This window comes from Geotrypetes seraphini, chromosome 6 (assembly GCF_902459505.1).
Source record: "Geotrypetes seraphini chromosome 6, aGeoSer1.1, whole genome shotgun sequence".
NCBI lineage: Eukaryota > Metazoa > Chordata > Amphibia > Gymnophiona > Dermophiidae > Geotrypetes > Geotrypetes seraphini.
Window position 1 is genome coordinate 159,579,512 of NC_047089.1, and position 19,586 is coordinate 159,599,097.

The following is a 19,586-nucleotide window of genomic DNA, read 5'->3' on the forward strand; positions in this document are numbered from 1 at the left end:
TAAATGCTCCAATGCTCATAAGAATTCTTTGAGTGTCAGAGCATTTATTTCACCGGTCGGTGGTAGAAACCTCTACTGCAACTTTGTAAAAACCAGCATTAGATAATGTACAAAAATTAGTTTTTGTTCCACTCAATCCCTTGAGATATTGGTATTTGTACTGCAAAACACTATCACTGGAAGGACCAAACCGCAGTTGTCTGAACACTCAAAGTTAAGTTCTATTGGCGGTATTTTTTTTTTTTTTCAAAAAGTTATTTCAGAAGTGTGTGAACTTTCATTTTTTGTCAATAATAGAATGTTGTGAGAGCACAGAGATTAGTGCCTGATCTTCATTTGAGGCTTTTCCTTCTGATAATATTTATTTTATTTACTTATATATTTTTATATATCTCTTATAACCTACTAGACATCCACTTGCATATAGTATTCAGTATTCATGCTTAGTACAGTGGAACCTTGGTTTATGAGCATAATTCATTCCAGAAGCATGCTCGTAAACCAAATTGCTCGTATATTAAAGCGAGTTTCCCCATAGGAAGTAAGGGAAACTCGCTTGATTGGTTCCACCTCCCCCCCCCCACGAGGCGCTGCTTCACTACCCCCCTGCTCAAACCGGCATCGCTCCCCCCTCCGCAAACACCCCCCGAGAACTGGCATCGCACCCTTGTGCTGGAAGTGGCATCCCCCGCCCACCCAAACAAGCCCCTTACCCCATCTGGCACTGGCACGCAGCACCAACCCACAGGACGTGCTGGTGCCAGTCAACGAAGATTCCGCCTCTTACCTAGGCATCTGTGCATGCCCAAGGCCTTCCGGCTCTCTTCCAGCAAGGGGGTGCAATGCCAGTTTGAGCGTGGGTGCGATGCCGGTTTTCAGGGGGGGGGGGCGTTCATGGGCAGGGGGGAGCGATGCCGGTTCGAGCGGGAGGGTGCTCGCAAATCGAGTCAAAGCTCAGTTTGCGAGTCACGATTTGCTCACAAACCGTGTTACTCGCACACCGAGGTTTAACTGTATTTTGTATTTTAAGCACTGTTTAGTAAAGTATTGATTTCATATGTTTTAGATAATTATAATATGAAGTTAAGTACAAAACCCAACAAAAGTCACTCAGGACCTATAGAGCAGTTTTACCATAACATTAAAGCATTAACCTTGAGAAGTCACACAACAAGGACATACCTGGGAAAAGGCAGTGCTGTAAACACTGCAGTAGCAAAAGCCAAGGATCAAAGGTACATGATCATAGACTGAAGATCAAATGTTATAGATCAGAGGACAGGGATCAATGGTCAGGTTGCAGGCTGGGGGGTCAACAGCTGGGGGGTAAGAGGCTAGGGGTTATAGGTTAAGGGGCAAAACTCATGAGCCGTAGGTCAAGGGTACGGGGCTGTGCATTTGTGAATGTGTGTTTTTATGACCAGGACAGCAAAGAAGAAGGGAAGAGTTGGAAAGGACCAATTCCTTAACTACTATATTTCAGTGTATCAGTGTTTCTATGCTGCAGAAGTTGGAACTGCTTCTTCTATAGAAATACATCGGGTTATTTTTACTTTTTTGAAGTGGGGAAAGGTATTAATAGGAGGGCTTTATTTCTCTGGATCTCTAGTCTACTCTGACTCATTTTCCAAATTAATATATATTTTCACTGGTTCTATGTCATGCCTTATTTGATTCCATAGGCACAAAACAAAAGCCCCAAAGTTCCACAGCAGTAAAGGGGAATCCAAAAGATCAAGAAACTGTGGCGCATAATATTCTTGATGTAATGTTTATTTAAAAAATCACTAAAAGCAAGTTCATCCACTGTAAAGAGCCGCTAACCCAATGAATGGCAGCAGACCTGACACGGTCTGTGTTTCAGCTTAACAAGCCTTCCTCAGTTTTCACTCAATGGATGTAAAGAAAAAGTGGATGTAAATGAAGGTAAAATAGCACATTGCTCAAAGGAGAACTGGAGTCAAGGGTAGCGTAGCAGCCATATTTGATTCCATTTCATTCTCAACATGTACAATTTATTTCCAACATTCGTTGAGTGCGAGTAAAACCAGTTCTGTTTGCCCTACATTTTTACCACATTTATAAGTCAGATCATAAATGAAAATATTTACCTGCCATGGACATTCACCAGGTTTACAGGCATTCCCTCCTATTATTCTAGTGATGTCATCAGTAGAATTCCTGGAAATTGTTTCATTGTTTTCACCATTGGGTTTGGAATCCATAAAATATCGGATATCTGGATCTTTCGAGTTATTGAGCTCCAGATCTTGGCCTTTGGGGGTGTCAGAGTAGGGTTCCAAGGGTAACACCGACCTTGCCTTTCTGTTTACTGCTGTCCGCCCACACGGGAAAGCATCTGTGGGAATTTAAAGCAATTCCAAAGGAGATGTTGAGTTTTATAACCATAACCACAGTAGGGGAATTTGTCTTGTGTTTCATTCCATTTTATTTTTTTCATTTAATTTATTTTTTGTTTCTTTACAAGTCATCTCTGATATTTTGTTAGCACTTGATATTAAAACTGTGTAAGAAAATTGTACGGAAATTTTCTGTTAGTTTTCTTTACTAGTGGAGAACAGTATATGTTACTTATTGATATGAAGTGTAAATATGCTTTACATAAAAGGTTTTATGTGTACAGAGAACAAAATGAAATTGAAACAAATGCACAAGCTAGTAAATCACAGTCCAGCGAGAGCACTTGCTATATTCTATTGTAATGGAAATAACCTCTATGATCTTTTTTTCTGAAAATGCTGCCCCTTATGCATTGGTTATAACTTTGAATGATCTGACATCCCCTCTGCCATCTCTCCTTTTGGTTAGACATTTACAGCTCTATTTACTATGCTGCATTAACCATTTATCCAAGATTTAGGGCTCCTTTTACTAAGGTGCGCTAGCGTTTTTAGCGCACGCAGGAAATTACCGCGCGCTTCACTTCTAGAACTACCGCCAGCTCAATGCTGGCATTAAGGTCTAGCGCATGCGGCAATGCGGCACGCGCTATTCCGCACGTTAAAGCCCTAATGCGGCCCTTAATATCTGGCACCCAAAACTGCATGTGCAATTTGAATAATGAGTCACTAAATAAGAATAATTGGGTGGTAGCTCCAACTGGCTTCAATTAGGCCTTTTGCATGCAAATCTTTTCGTGTGCAACTGAAAAGGGGCATGACCATGGGCGGGGTCAAGAGAATTAGGATTGCACTTTAAGATTCTTTCAGTCATTCATCAGACCTTGTATCATGCTTCCCCAAAGGTATTACAGGAGTTCTTTGAAATCTACCAACCTAGAAAATATCTAAGATCAGAAAATAGTATGACATTGAGTCTGGAAGGTAAGATGTCAATTATGCATGTTAGGATTGGAGTAACAATGATGTCTATAGCAGGTACTAAACTTTGGAATGCCCTGCCCGGCAATTTTGCGATTTTGTGCTGGGAGGATAAATTTTAAGAAAATGTTGAAAACACAACTATTTGTTAATGCCTTCTATGGTAATTCCTCCTTGTGGTGGTTACTGCTTCTCTGCAATTGTAAGATATAATTCTCAAGAATATTCTGAGATGAATTTAATCATTAGTGTTTTACTTCTTTACTATTGTTGAAATTTGACCTGCTAATGTCTGTTCATGTTTTCCTGGAATCTTGCGATCCAAAATGGGAAGGATGTTAATAATATGTCTATCTAGTTTGTTTGCCTGTAACATGTAAACCACATTGCCAATATGCGGTTTAGTACTCCCCCGAAATTCACGGGAGTTCTGTTCCACGAACACCCACGAATCTCAAAAAACCACAAATGCGGTTTAGTAGCTGATCGAAGGCAGGAGAGGGCAGCTGGGGCACTGGCGGGTGCTGAAAATCATTCTCGGTATTTTCTGATCACCTCTTCATGGTACTAAAGTCAGGCTACACCAATCAGGAGCTGTTTTGACATGCCAGATAGCTCCTGATTGATGTAACCATTACTTTAATACCAGGAAGAGGCGGTCGGAAAATACCGCAAATTACTGAGTCCACGATTCACGAACTGCGAATTTGTGGGAGTTTACTATATATAAATTTTAAAATAAATATAACAGATTTTAGTTGGGTGCGGATCCTGTACACACTATTCTGTAAGTGGCACTCAACTTGAAGTACAAAAGAAAGTAGGGGAGAACCAAATCAACTTCAACTTCAGCTCAAGGTAGAAACCACTTATATTAGTCAGCTTTGACGCAGATCTGTGCTTTGGCATGGTTGGATATGGATACTTTTTTATCAGCCTGATTTTTGACAAAATGTTATTTTTGCCTCAGCTCTATTTTGGTTACACATAAGCCTCACCTTCTATTTTTTTTCTCTTTTCTTTTTTGTTTCTTTATCATTTTTTATTAATTTTGGATTCATTAGATTTATAACTGTTTTCACTATATTCTTTTATGCTATTATTTTAGCTATACATGATGTTTGGCCACCTCATTTCTTTCATGCTTACATAGCATGTATTTAAATTTACCTGTTTGGCAACAAATTTCTTTTAAGTTCACCCCTCATGCTCAGTACTCTGTTTACTAGTGCTTGAGATGCTGCTGTTCTGATACACGCTACAGTTCTCTGTTTTTGGTAAGTTATTTGTACACATTTTCTCATAGCTGTATGTACTGGGTTCATATTATCATGTTTCTTATCCACTATTGCCACTGTTACTGTGCTATTTAGAAATGGTCCAATGGTCACAATTTCTCCTGATTTGCATTTTTTGTTGGTTTTTTTTAGTACTTTTAATTGGTGTACTAGGAGATATCCACTATCATAGTGTTTTATATGCGACTTGCACATATCTCCTGCATATTATTTATTGTAGTATTTATACACCACTTATAGCCTAAGCGATTTACATTCAGGCACTCAAGTATTTCTCCCTATGTCCTGGTGGGTTCACAATCTGACTAAAATACCTGGGGCAATGAAGTGTTGTAACCTGCCCTTGGTCAGAAGGAGCATTGCTGGGCTTGAACCTGCAGCCCTAACCACTAGGCCACTCTTCCACTCCTAAAAAGAGATTAGGATCTTACATTGATAATATCTTTTCCAGCAGTTAGGAATGGTATGCTAAACCATAGAGTTGTCCATGCCTGCTCATGAGCATTCTGCAGAAGATATTAATCACAGCTTTTCAGCTCCTCCTCCTTCTTCCCAGTCTCTGCTTTTCTCTTCAGTTCCTACCAAAGCCAGCAACAGCCCTATAGGAAGACACAGGAGGATTTTGGGTATGGGGAACACCCCGAAACCAAGGACTGATCTGCTCAGATAAATGTAAAATAATTACTGAATAAATAGTAATGCAGTTAAAACATTAACAAGCCTCTGAGAAGAAACATGTTAAACAAGAACATAATAGCTTGAACATTTGTGGAGCTCAACCGTTCCTGCCTTTTAAGTATATACAAAGATATTTCATAATTCCATAGTCTGACTGAGAGGTAAATCTTAACTGGGAAGCTGACCAAGAAGCTTTAGACAGAAAGCAGGAACATCAGATAAGTGCTGTGCAGGGGGGTTCAGAATACCATTCCTATCTACTGGAAAAGATATTATCAAGGTAAGAACCTAATCTCTTTTTCCAGTGCAGGTGGGAAAGAGGAGCCTGTTTGTAGGACTGAGAATCAAAAGCAGCATCTTTCTGTGCTGCTACATCCACCCTGAAAAATTTGGTGAAAATATGAAGGGAAGACCAGGTTGTTGATCTACAAATTTCTTCGGGTGGAATCACTCAAGCTTCTGCCCATGAGGACGCCATACCTCTTGATGAATGTTTCTTTAAGGAGGCAGGTGGTCGTGATTAATAGATTGGAGAGTTGGTGGTCTAGTTTTGCTGCCTATGTGGCTAGAAGGTCATTGCACAGTTTTTTCCATTTGATAACTCTGATTGGAGTGAATGGAGTCTGGGTTCTCTTGTATCTGGTTGTGGTAGTTTGGATTAGGCGGTTGATCAAGTAGGCTGGGCTGTCACCATTTATGGATTTAAATAGTAAACAATAGAGTTTAAATAGTATTCTTGCTTGAATTGGGAGCCAGTGTGAGTCAAGGTATGCCTCGGTGATCGTGTTTTCTTAGTGAATAGATTAGTCTCAGGGCTGTGTTTGTACTGTTTGTACTTGTTTTATCATTGTTGCGGGGCAAGGGCGATAGAGGATGTTGCAATAGTCAAGGGGACCTAGGACTAGGGACTGGACCATGAGCTGGAATTGTTTTCTGTCGAAGAATTTTTGAACTTGCCTTAGGTTTCTCATGACCGCAAATGATTTGTTTTGTTGATTTGTGGTTGCAAGGTGCAGCATCTGTTTATCATCATTCCCAGACATTTTAGAGTGGGTTGAATGGGGTATGTGATTGAGTTTATTACTAGGTTTGTTATGGTTGGGGATTTATTTTTTTTGAGAAGTATGAGTTTTGTTTTGTTTGGGTTCAGTTTTAGTTTGTGGTCTTTCATCCACGTTGCCACTGTTTCTAGAGTTCTGTGTAGTGTGTCTGTCATAGTAGGCGTTGGCTGATCAAAAGGAAGGAGAATGGTGATGTCGTTTGCATAACTATATGAGGTTAAGCCTATTTTGTCTAGGCAGTTGCTGAGGGATGAAATGTAGAGATTGAAGAGTGTTGGGGATAATGGCGATCCTTGCGGTATGCCACAGGGATTGGACCATGGTTCTGATTTTTCATTGTGTGTCTTTACTCTGTAGGTTCTGGATTATAGGAATCCTTGAAACCATGAGTGTTCTTTGCCTGTGATTCCTATTTGTAAAAACAGTTAAATCACAGTTTTTAAGAACTCTCCTCTGATTTCCACCATAAGCTATCATATCCTGTACTCATAGACCATGTGCAGAGAAAAAGGTGCTGCAGCCTGCCATAGCTCCTTGAGACCCAAAACCAGGATCCACAGAAAATCAGACAAATGGTTCGACAATGAACTACTCATACTCAAAAGACAATGCAGACAACTGGAAAGAAAATGGAGAAAAAGCAGCCAAGAAGCCATGAAAACAACATGGAGAATACTGAACCAAAAATACAAACAAAAATTGAAAGAAAAAAGAAAGACATACTACACAAAGCAAATAGGAGAAGGATCCCAAGACACAAAAAAGCTGTTCTAATTACTAAAAGAACTCAAAGACACCACACCCTATCTGACCAATAGCAATTTCTCCTCTCCCTCAGCCTCCCTCTTAGCCACATTCTTCAAAAACAAGATCGCAACTATCAGAGCCACTTTCAATGGAACACCTACACACCTAGAAGAAATATCAACCCCCCCTCCCCCCACACACAGAGAAAGAATCAGTTGCAACTGACAGAACCTGGTCTCACTTCTTATACATACAATGGTCAGACTTCAACAAAATATATACTAAATACAGCCACGCAGCCTGCAACCTTAACCACAGCCCCTCATACCTACTGAAAACCTCCAGTACACTATTCCGCACCTTACTCTTACAATGGAGACAAACTTTACTCACAGATGGCCTTTTCCCACAAGACCTCAGCAAAATCATCATAACTCCGATCCTAAAAGACCCCAAAGGAACAACGGACCACCCATCCAACTACAGACCCACTCTACGTTAAGCTAATGGAAGGCCTCGTAGCTAAAGTCCTAACCTCATACCTAGAAAACCACAACTTACTCCACCCCACACAGTCTGGTTTCAGAACCAATTACAGCACTGAGACCCTACTAGGAACACTCATGGACACCGCTAGACAACACCTCAGCACAGGCAAGAAAATGCAGATCATACAACTAGACCTCTCAGCAGCCTACGACCTGGTAGACCATGATATCCTTCTACAAACACTAGACTCAACAGGAATCTCAGGCAAGGTATTTCTATGGTTTAAAAGCTTCCTACAATCCAGAACTTACAGAGTTAAAATAAACAAAGAAAAATCAGAATCATGGTCCAATCCCTGCGGAATACCCACTCTCTTCAACCTATACATTGCTTCCCTCAGCTCCTACCTATACAAACAAGGCCTAATCTCCTACAGCTATGCAGATGACATTACCATTCTTCTCCCCTTCGACCAACCAGCGCCCACCATGATAGGCACAATACACACAATACTTGAAAAAGTAGCAACATGGATGACAGAACACAAACTAAAACTTAACCCTGACAAAACAAACTTCATCCTCTTAGAAAATAGCAAAACCCCAACCTTAACAAACCTAATAATAAACTCGGTCTCATACCCCATTCAGCCCATGCTAAAACTCCTTGGAATACTGATTGACAGAGGCTGTACCACTCAACCACAAATTAACAAAATAATAAAAACATCATTCACAATTATGAGAAACTTAAAGCGAGTGCGAAAATTCTTCGAAAGAAAACAATTCCAACTTTTGGTACAATCTCTCATCCTAGGCCTAATTGACTACTGCAATATATTATATATTCCCTGCCCAGCGACCATGATAAAACAACTACAAACAATACAAAACACAGTCCTAAGACTCATATACTCACTGAGAAAATACGACCACATCACAGAGGCATACCATGACTCACACTGGCTCCCAATACAAGCAAGAGTACACTTCAAATTCTACTGCCTACTATTTAAAGCTATAAACGGAGTCAGCCCATCCTACTGGAACAACCGACTAACTCAATCCACCTCTACCAGACACAGGAAAACCCACACACTATTCATACACCCACCAACCAAAAATGTCAAACAAAGAAAAATGTATGACAATCTACTGGCCACCAGAGCAGCAAAACTAGACAGACAGCTCACCAATCTGCTGTCTTCGACCACAGACTACAAAACCTTCAAAAAAGAAACAAAAACCCTACTCTTCAAAAAAATACAAAAAAACCTATATAACAAAACCAGATACATCCCAAGCTCCACCTACAATATGATCTACTCCCTAACAAATCAAAAAGGCTCAAACCACTCCTTATGTACCCCCTAACATCAAGACAATTCTCATATAATCCGCCTTATGCATTTATATTATCGTGACAATTCATATGGAACCCATGGTATGTATTCGTATGTAATCCGCCTTGAACCGCAAGGTAATGGCGGAATAGAAATCACTAATGTAATGTAATGTAACCATGAGTATTTGTTAACTGAAGTGCAAAATGTACAGGATGATAAAGCTGTCATGTGCGTTTTAAATTTTGGTCCAAAAACACATCAGCTTAGAAAAATTATACACAAACACTGGGGGCTTGTGACTATGTTACCAGCATTTTCAAAATATGAGCTTAGATTTGCATATAAATTAGGAATAATCCTAAAAGAACAATTGAACCCTGCAGTTTTGCGTGAAAATGGACACGACTCTACATGCACAGGTCAGCATTTGTGGTAGATGTAAGAACTGTGAGATTATGGCACTGGTGACATAATTTGTTAATCCCGTAGATGGCAAAAAATTATAAGTTGAGGTTTGAACTACCTGTGACACGGACTTTGTTGTGTACTGCATTATGTGTCCCTGCAATAAAATGTATTTAGAACAAACCTCGACAGTTACACTTAAGACTGAATGAACACTGCAGTGCCCTCAATAGAGGGGTTATGCAAGCACCCCAAGTACAACATTGTGCATCATGTAAAGAACAATATTGTATTTTCACTCTCAATTCAGTGCTAGCATTGATTGTTTTTATTTTTTCTGCATTTGCTAGTTTTTGACCGGATTCACTTATTCATAAGGAAAAATTTAGCTGTCAGCTTCATTTCTCCAGACAGATGCTTCTCTTTTGAATTAAGCTTTCTTCTTATGCCATGATATGTTGCCCAGTGTCTCCTCAGACCAGTCAGAGGTTAGGTTAACCTGATAGGTTCCCGTGGAGCATTTTAGGACACTAAGGCACCATGTTCTTCATTGTTAGCAAGTAGAGGAAGAGACTGCTGAAAAGTAAGTAAACAATATTTTACTTCTCTGAAGCTTTTTATTTTTTTACATCACACAGTGCTTGATCATTTGTTGTAGGTTTGCTTTCTGCAAAGATTCGTTGGCCCTGAGGAAGTGATGGATTGCCATGAAACAATCATTGGCCTTGTTGAGTGGGACCTTTTGCTTACAGTTCAAAGACCTATATGTTTTTCCTCTTATTCAATCCACGAATGTTTTTTATGCCTATGGTGTAGAATTGGTAGAGTCTTACTCTATTAGACTCACCGTAACCTGAGGCTTTTTCTTTCATTCTGAACAAGCACTTTGGCGTCCTTTGTATTTAATTCTGGAGAGTTCTATTGAATACTCTGAGTAATTTTTCCTCCATCCCTCCTTTTTATTTGTGAGTGGAAATAGATCTCATACGTACTCAGTGGGGAAATCCTGAAAACCCAACTGGGTTGCTTCCTTGGATGACAGAGGTTGCCCACCCCTGGTCTAGAAGATAACTTATGTTGAAGCAGCACCTTGACAACAAACATTTGTCTCCCTGTTGTCTTGTACCAATTTAAGACTCCAGTAATGCACTTTCAAGAAAGCCGAGGACAGGACAATTGGAAAAGTTCTCTAAACAATGCTAACATTCTATTGTCTTACCTGTTGGTGTGCAAGATTTGCCATCATCTCCCAGTATGTAACCCGTGGTGCAAGAACATGTAACACTGTTTTCTTTAATTTTGCAGAACTGATCACAACCACCATTATTCATGCTACACAGTTCTTGTATAACTGAAAGAGATCCAAATTACTTCACATTTATCAACAGCAGGGAAAGATATATTAGTCAATATTTAAGTAGACATGCATATTAATAGTCAGCATGTAGAAGAATTCTGTCTGGATACTAAATACATCATCTGTATGAGAACTTTAAATGAAAGTGACTGGGAGAATTTGACAACTGATTTCTCAATGAAAAAAATGTTTCATGATATGGTTACTTGTGGGCAGTGAGGGGTTTGTTTGTTTTGTTGGGGTTTTTTTTGCGGGGGGTAAACAATCTTTAGTAATGTGTTTGCAGTTAGCATAGTTAGGTTCAAAAAAGCTTGGAAAAGTTTTGAGAGGAAACCATTAATATCCTGCAAATTTTGGGAAGGCCACTGCTTATCCCTGGATTCCGGGCATGGGCAACCACAGTCCTTGAGGCTACAATTTAGTTGGGTTTTCAACATTTTCACAATGAATATACATGAGATTGATTTACATGTACAGCTTCCATTGTATGCAAATAGATTTCATGCATATTCATTGTGGAAATCTTGAAAATCCAGCTAGGTTAAGGCTCTTGAGGACCATGGCTGCCTACCCTAATCTACTTCTCCTCCTATGACACATCATCTATCGATTCCACTCTGGGGGTCTCTGAAGTCTAGTGGATAAGCAGGACTGAGCCCCAGTTTCTCCTGCTCCATTGAAGTCTAAGATTCAAAATGGCATCTGCAGCCCCTACCAAAAGGCCCTTATGGTGGTAATTTTATAAGTATTGGGCTCATTCACACATGCACAATCAACATCAGGCTGCACAAGAGCACGCTTGAGGACATGTACAGGCACATACATGTACAGAGTATTACATATAGGTAGAAGACATAAAGCAGGTCAAATGTATCAAAAATGTGTGATTTATTAACAAAAAATCAAATGTGGCCACATTTTGCCCTCACGCTGCATCAGGGGTACATGCTAGAAGGGATAAGTACACACTTCCCCTAAAATCAAAAAGCTCTATACACACAAATCAAGCAGCACTCAGGTAACAAAGCATTTTTCCTGAAAGCGGGTACGTTTGGAGCATGAACAACCAAGCATACAGGATGTATTCGATAAATGTTGGATGCATAGATGTCTAAATGGTGCATTCAAATATACACCTCTTATACATAGCAACTAAATGGCAAGAAAGGTGCCTCTTTTGAGCTGGAATGTTTTTTGCTGCATTGTGCTGATTGGCTTTTCTGTAAGCTCTATTCAAACTCACTCTGCTCCATTTGCCTGTTTTTACAAAATACCTTTTCTAATCTCTACAAACCTGATCCCCAGGAAGAAAACATAAGAACATAAGAATTGCCGCTGCTGGGTCAGACCAGTGGTCCATTGTGCCCAGCAGTCTGCTCACACGGTGGCCCTTAGGTCAAATACCAGTGCCCTAACTGAGACTAGCCTTTCCTGCGTACGTTCTGGTTCAGCAGGAACTTGTCTAACTTTGACTTGAATCCTTGGAGGGTGTTTTCCCCTATAACAGTCTCCAGAAGAGAGTTCCAGTTTTTTACCACTCTCTGAGTGAAGAAGAACTTCCTTACGTTTGTACGGAATCTATCCCCTTTTAACTTTAGAGAGTGCCCTCTCGTTCTCTCTACTTTGGAGTGGGTGAACAACCTGTGTTTATCTACTAAGTCTATTCCGTTCATTATCTTGAATGTTTCGATCATGTCCCCTCTCAGTCTCCTCTTTTCAAGGGAGAAGAGGCCCAGTTTCTCTAATCTCTCACTGTACGGCAACTCCTCCAGCCCCTTAACCATTTCAGAGTCTCTATGTCCACCACCACCCCTTCACTGCTCCCCTTATCCAGCAGCAGCCCTTCTCCCTTTTTTTTAATCTCCCCCCTGTCCAGCAGCACCTCTTTCCTGTCCCCCTGTCCAGCAGTAGGCCTCCCTTCCTTTTTCTTCCCCCGTCTCTTCCCCTGTCCATCAGCACCTCTTTCCTGTCCCCCTGTCCAGTAGTAGGCCTCCCTTCCTTAAGTTTTCTTGAATCATTCCAAATAAACCCTTTGCCCTAGAGATGATCCTTGGTAAAGCAATTATTTTGTAGCTTTTCCATGCCCTGCTGTTACCCCGGTTGTTCTGGCATAGCACAGTAACTCGTCCAGGCCTCCCTCCCTTTTTCTCCCCTCCCCTCGTCTGTTCCCCTGTCCAGCAGCACCCCTTACCTCGCATCTGGCCTCCGCCGACAGCCGCCGTGGCCTGCAGCCGCCGACAGCCGTCGCGGCCTGCAGCTGCCAAGAACCGCCGCTGCCGACAGCCTCCGCCTAAGCGCACATGTGCACTCCTACCTGTGGGGCCCTACAGCACATGGAAAACGGAACACGCAGGTGGGAGTGCGCATGCGCGTTTAGGCTTTTATTATATTAGATGTATTCAGGGCACTCTTCAGGGCTGAATCGAACTGAATAATATTTGGGATAGCCCTAAAGAGGCGTAATAAGAAAAGTAGCTTACCAATTTCACAGTTTCTGCCCTCAAATCCTGATAGACACATGCATGTATAACTACCAATTCCATCTGTGCACGATCCTCCATAATTGCATGGGTTTGAGTCACACTGATTGCCGTCTGTAAAGATACAGAGTGAAAACATTTAAATTGATTTTCGCTTCGAAAGGCAGCCATAATGTTTGGGCATTTAGACATCACAGAGATCATTTTAGATTGTTGTTGAAATATGCACCAATAACGTGTAGAGTTTCATAAAATATATAGGAGGTAATTTTATAACAGGTCACCTATATGTGGAGGGCAAGTGGGCACCAGTTCTGGAACTGTTTTATAAAAGATGCACAGGTGCCTTTCAGGTTAATCCTATAAACAGGGCATCAACATTTAGGCCATAGGGGAGTGGCCTTTGGGTCCTATGATCCCTCTCCCCTCCCCCAACTTTGGACTCAGGACCTCTCTAAAATTGCAGCAGCGGATGAATGATGTTGGGGATGCCCAAGCACCGACAAGTAAAGAGCTAAACTGGCCAAGCCACCATCTGTGCTGCCTCCGCAGTAGCAGTTTGCATGGGAATCCCGCGGATCCTGCGGGAATCCCCCCTAACCCACGGGACTCCCAAAGGGACCCCCTTCTGGCCCATGGGACTCCCATGGGGATGGAAGGCTTTGGAAGCAGGGTTCGTCCATATAATATAATGGACACGTCAGTCTTAGTAAAAGAGGGGGTTTATAAGTTAATTACCTGAACAGAAAACAAAAAAAGGGTTCCACCAAAGAGATTCCACAAGGAAAACAGCAGCGCAACACAAAAGAAACTGTGGAATTGATGATCCTGTCAGAAGTAATTGCTGCTTTTTTGGGGGACGTGCGGGGATGGAGGTAATTCCTTGCGGGAATGGGTGGGGACGGGTGGGGATGGAAAGGATCCTGGTGGGGATGGGTGGGGACGGAGAGGATCCTGGCGGGGACGGGCGGGTATGGGTGGGATTTCTGTCCCCGCGCAACTCTCTACTCTACAGTGAGGAAACCATTAGGGTGCTTCAGCTGCAGATGCTGCTGGCCATTCCACATATACTCAGTTCTGACATCTCTGCCAGTGAAGCTATGAGTTGGGGTGGAGAAGGGGGGGAGGAGGAAGTGGAAGGAGGTGGGGTTCGGGGAGAGAAGTGCTGAGAGGAAATGCTTGACCTCCCAAGTCCACCCCTGGGCCCCCTCCCCCCAAAATTGTATTTTGTACTTGGTCCCTGAGTCGTTTTCAGTACAGTACACTTCTCCCTCCATATTCGCTGTGATAGGGGATTAACAGACCCGCGAATACAGAAAAAAACGCAAATAACTTTTCATATGTTATTCTCTTTTTTCTATTAAAAACATCGTGAATATGGTGAAACTGCGAATAACATGGTGGGAGACCTGGCTTGTTCCTGAAGGAGAGGCAAAACACTGTGAAGAAAGTGCTGGGAATCAGCGATTTTTCTCTGTAAACGTTTGGAATCAGCGATTTCTCTATGCAAGCTGATGTAATTTGGGGGAAGAAGCCAGCAAGCTAAAAACCGCAAATAATCGAAATTGCGAATGCTGTGCTTTGAGAAGAGTTAAAGGACTGAGTTTAAAGGTCTACTCTAGACCATGTGAAGTATGTGTTTCAGTAGGTCTTGTGACCCCAGATAAAATTTGGCTTGATTGTCTCTGATACCCTTCTATATTTTTGGATTTGAGTCTCCCTGTATAATTACAGTGGAACCTCGGTTTGCGAGTAACGCGGTTTGCGAGTGTTTTGCAAAACAAGCAAAACACTCAGCAAACTTTTGTCTCGCAAACCGAGCACCGCCCCGATAAACGAGCTCTCAGCAATGGTGGCCCACGGCTGGGTACCTGCCGTGCGGCTGCCCTCCCGCTTCGGCCGATGCCTCTGCCGTCCATCAGCGCCTCCCAGCTCCCGATCCAAGCCGGCCGCCATCCTGTGCGAGCATAAGCACGACCTCTCCTCTCCTGAGCCAAGCCAGCCGCTGCCCCGACAACACGCTCACCACGTACAATCACGCGGGACATACAGTACTTTATTGGCTTCTCAGTTAAGCACACACACAGAAAAGTTTATGAAATGGCAGGTAGAGAATTCTTTCTCTCTTGTAGCAATTTTTGTAGATATATCAGTGGGCCAGAATGGCTTTCCCATGGCTTAGCACTTAGGGAAGAAATTATTAACATGGGCTACTATGTCCCTTTTTTTTGCAGTGATGATGCATGATGTCACAGCAGGGATTCTTAACACAGTCCTCAGGCTTTCAGAATATCCACAATTAATCTGCTTGAGGTGAAACTGCACGTACTATTTCCAGTAAACAGTATGCAAACAGTGGCATAAGTAAGGGGGGTGGTCCATCCTGGGCGCCAACTTCCTTGGGGCGCTGGCACCCATCCTCCCCCTGCTGCAGGCGTGCCCCTTCCCTTCCCCTGTACCTTTTTAATTTTAGTGTGATCAGCCACCAACTTGCTACCTGCTTCAGTTTTGGCGCTCGCTCTGACGTCACTTACGAGACCTGCACCTAGGAAGTGGCGTCGGAGAGAGCGCCGAAGCTGATGATACGGGCAGTAAGTTGGTGGCTGCTCGCGCTGAAGTAAAAAAGGTAGGCGAAGAGGTGCATTCGCATGGTGGGGTACCACCACTTGCGCCACTCATCCTTGCTCCACCACTGTATGCACTTGATAAGACAGCTCACCCTTGCTACATAACATAACATCATGCTTCTTAACCGCGTAGCCATAAGTTCTACGCGGTTTACAAAAGATTATAAACTAGAGACAATTTAAGAATGACAGAAAGAAATTATTTAACCAAGTATTTTGAAAAGAGATAAGTTTTCAGTTGAGTTCTGAAATGTTTATATGAACAGGCCCCAAGCAATAACAATTGAAATTCTCTGACATATGAAGTTGCTTGGAATGCTAAAGTATGGTCCGGAAATTTCTTGTTTTTACAGCCCTGTACTGATGGGAAAGTAAACAGGGCATGAGATTTTCTACTATTTTTATACGATGCTAGAGAGAATCTATTAACCATACAAAATGGAACGGTACCATACCTAACCTTATAGCAAAAGCAACCCAACTTAAACAAAACACGAGCCTCCATTGGCTACGCCACCGTATGCAAATCCATTTTACTATGACTCCATTGGTGAAGAAGATTCATGAACTGTATTTCGGCTTTAAAGTTGGCAATCGAGACAAAAATTAGGCGCTGACTAGAATTACTCTTAGCACCACCCAGAAGAAATACATAAATAGAGCTAAATTATGTCATAATATATTTAGACTGAATGTCATTCATTTGCTAGCATTGTCTTGTTGATGCATGTGTGTTGTAATACATTTCTGGAAAAACCATAAGTGATACAAAATTTTAGGAGTCCTTTTATTAAGGTGCACTATCTGATTTAGCGCACGCTACATGCTAAGACATCCGTTATATTCCTATGGGCACCTTAGCATTAGCGCGTGCTAAATCGGTTAGCACACTTTAATTAAAGGACCCCTTAGTGTCATCAGTTCTGTGATTGGAATTCAAAAATCTGTAAGAAACACCCAATCTCATGTTGTCCAGCGGTTATCAGACCCCCCAGTTTTGAAAACTGACCCATAAATATCCAAACATCACAGCATTGTATAACATGTTTAGAAGAGCTTCATAAGGCAGCTTTAAAGTTTTCTTACCTACATAGGTATTCCAGAATTTATTCTGAGGGAAGAAACAGAATTAGAGTCAGATTAGATATTTAAACAGTAAACTTCAGACATGAAATATGCCTAAGTTTTATTTACTTGTGTAAGTATAAGGACAGAAAAAAATCAGCAGATGTAGCGATAAAGCTGTAGAATATTTCTACAGAAGAGTTCAAGTTGGGAAAAAAAAAATCAGTCTTAATGAATGTTGAAAAAAGTTTTTGTTCATAGTTCAAAATTATTGGATCTTGTACTCAGTATTGCGCTCAAGTTAATTCTTAGAAATTGGAAAGACAGTTCTTTATGTGCCATGCAATGATGGGATCAGGTCTGTCTCACACATATATATGAAATATCCGCTACAGAGAAATGTGGTGCCCTCGCCACAATAAGACTGATGTGGTGCTCAAAGTTAGGCACCCATGCCCTCCTGCCACACAGAACGCCCCCGCGCCACGCACCCTCCCTGCACCAGGCACCCCCGAGCCAAGGTCCTTCCCTCGAACCCCCCCAAAATGGAAGGAGGGATGCCCACACCCTCCTGTCATTGGATGCCCCCCCCCAACCTCCCCCATACCTTTTTTAAAAGTTGGAAGCAGGAAGCCCATTTTGAGGCTCCTGCTCTGGATCTGCCAGTCCTAAATGATGGGCCTTTCCCTCCCCGATGCATCAAGTGATGCAAGAGTAGGGGCCAAAGGCCCTGATTGGTTCAGTTGCCTAAGGCCCCTCCCAAATGTCCTCCCATCCCATATCTCTCATGTTGTGTTTGTTGGGGGTCATCGGGGAGGGCTGTCATTGGCAGTGGGGGACTTTTTTTTTTTTAATGGGACAGATATTTTGCATGTGTAACACACGTAAAATATCTGTGCCATCGGAAAAAAAATGAAAACAAAAAAACAAAAACAACCAGACATACTTGCCAGTAATACAGTAATACAGACCAGTCGGTCCGATCGCTAACCCCCCCCTTTTTTTTTTAATAGCCAAGGGATGTTAGTGCATCAATCGCTTGGCTACTTTGCATGGGGTTTTAGCTAATTTGCATGACCAGATTGGAAAATGGGTGATTGAGGGGAAAAACACATGATGGGTCGTTTTGTGTATTGGTTCAGTAAAAGTGATCGTTGCTAAAGCTGTGAAAACAGGTTTAATGACGATCGCTGACTTTAGTGCATCTAGTCCATAGTTGTGAAATGAGGGAGCTAGAGCATAAGAAAGGGAGATGGAAAGTTGGAAGGTAGCTGAAAAGTAAAAAGAAGAAAATTGAAATCTGAGTGCATGGAGAGACAGAATAAAGGGTGGGAAGAGCAAAAAAGAAAGATCACTATGTCAAAGACAGGAGGTGTGTGGGAATGAAACAAGACAAGAGAGAGGAGAAAAGACATATGGACAGCAACTACAAGAAAGAGAATTATCAGAAAATGCAAGAAAGTAGAAGTGATAAAATGGGATCAAAATGACAGAAAAATAAAATGTCCAGACAACAAAGGTAGAAAAAAGTGTTTTATTTTAAATTGATTAACCAGAATATGTTAGCTTTGGGATATGTTTATCACAGATCTTTATACTGTGTTCACTGGTTTAGCAGACAGCTGATGGGAGGGGATAGGGAGTGGTGGCAATGGCCTTGAGTACCAAAATTTTCTCCCTACCCTCCCCCTTGTCCAATGCAAAATATAAATACCTAAGCTAATGGGTTTCCCAAAGCCCTATCAGCTGAAGACCTCTTCATCCAGTCCATTAGTCAGAATTCTCTAAGCTCTGCAGTAGAGAATGACACAGGGAAAAAAAATTTATCACCGTTCCTGCCCTATCCCCATGAGCTCATCCCTTTCCTGCCCCGTCCCCGCTAGCTCAGTCCCCATCCTTGCCCTGTCCCCATGAGCTCAGTCCCTGTCCCCGCCCTGCAAACTGTCAGATCCCATTCGCATAAGCCTCGAATAGTTATGATTTTATACTGAACTTATTTTATTGAAGTATAAAGAGAGACAATATTCTGTACAATTGTCATTTTATAAACACAAATAATACAAAGCAAGGATCAACAAAACCCATCTACCCTCTCTTTCACAAATATCCCCTTCACTATTGTGAAAACTGAACAAACCAAATTACTACAGAATGCTACATAGAAAAATCAAGCTAACAGAATACTTTAGTCACACATGGCAAGAATAATGTTAGGGGAGTGCAACTAGGGCAACTGCCCCCTGGTCAGAGAGAGAGCCCTAAGCCAGCTGGAAGCTAAAGAAGCACAGCCTAGACTTTGCGGTCCCCAGTTATGTCTAATACCAGCTCTAGCAGGATACATATTTCTAATCTGAAATATTCTAATCACAAAATATAAAATAATTTTTTTTTTCTTTTTGTTGTCTGGTAATTTTATTCTTCAAATCACACTGGTCTCAGGCTTTGGTTTTAGATTCCTTCTGTCTTCATCGTGGCATGGCTGGCTCCTGAAGGTAAAATAGGTGCAAGAGGAGCTGGGGAGAAGATGCCAAGTCTGATACGGGCACAATTTTTTTAACCACAGGAGTAAAACTTTTCACCGCTCCCACGGGGTGGTAAAAGGTCTTGTCCCCATTTCTGCGGGGCGGTGAAAGGTCTTGTCCCCATTCCTGTGGTAAACCAGTTGCAAATGTCTCCATTCCTGCGGATTTACT

General features: G+C 41.9%; 1 protein-coding gene across 1 annotated transcript in view; it reads right to left on the minus strand.

The window, feature by feature from the left end:
- F10 (coagulation factor X) overlaps positions 1 to 19,586 on the minus strand; it is a 63,218-nt gene that overhangs the window by 32,496 nt on the left and 11,136 nt on the right. The window contains exons 3-6 of the mRNA XM_033950459.1: positions 16,915 to 16,939; positions 13,202 to 13,315; positions 10,584 to 10,715; positions 2,112 to 2,359 (exon numbers count right to left, since the gene is read on the minus strand). Of these exons, the coding sequence (XP_033806350.1) occupies positions 2,112 to 2,359; positions 10,584 to 10,715; positions 13,202 to 13,315; positions 16,915 to 16,939 (519 nt within the window). The remainder of the gene's footprint in view (positions 1 to 2,111; positions 2,360 to 10,583; positions 10,716 to 13,201; positions 13,316 to 16,914; positions 16,940 to 19,586) is intronic.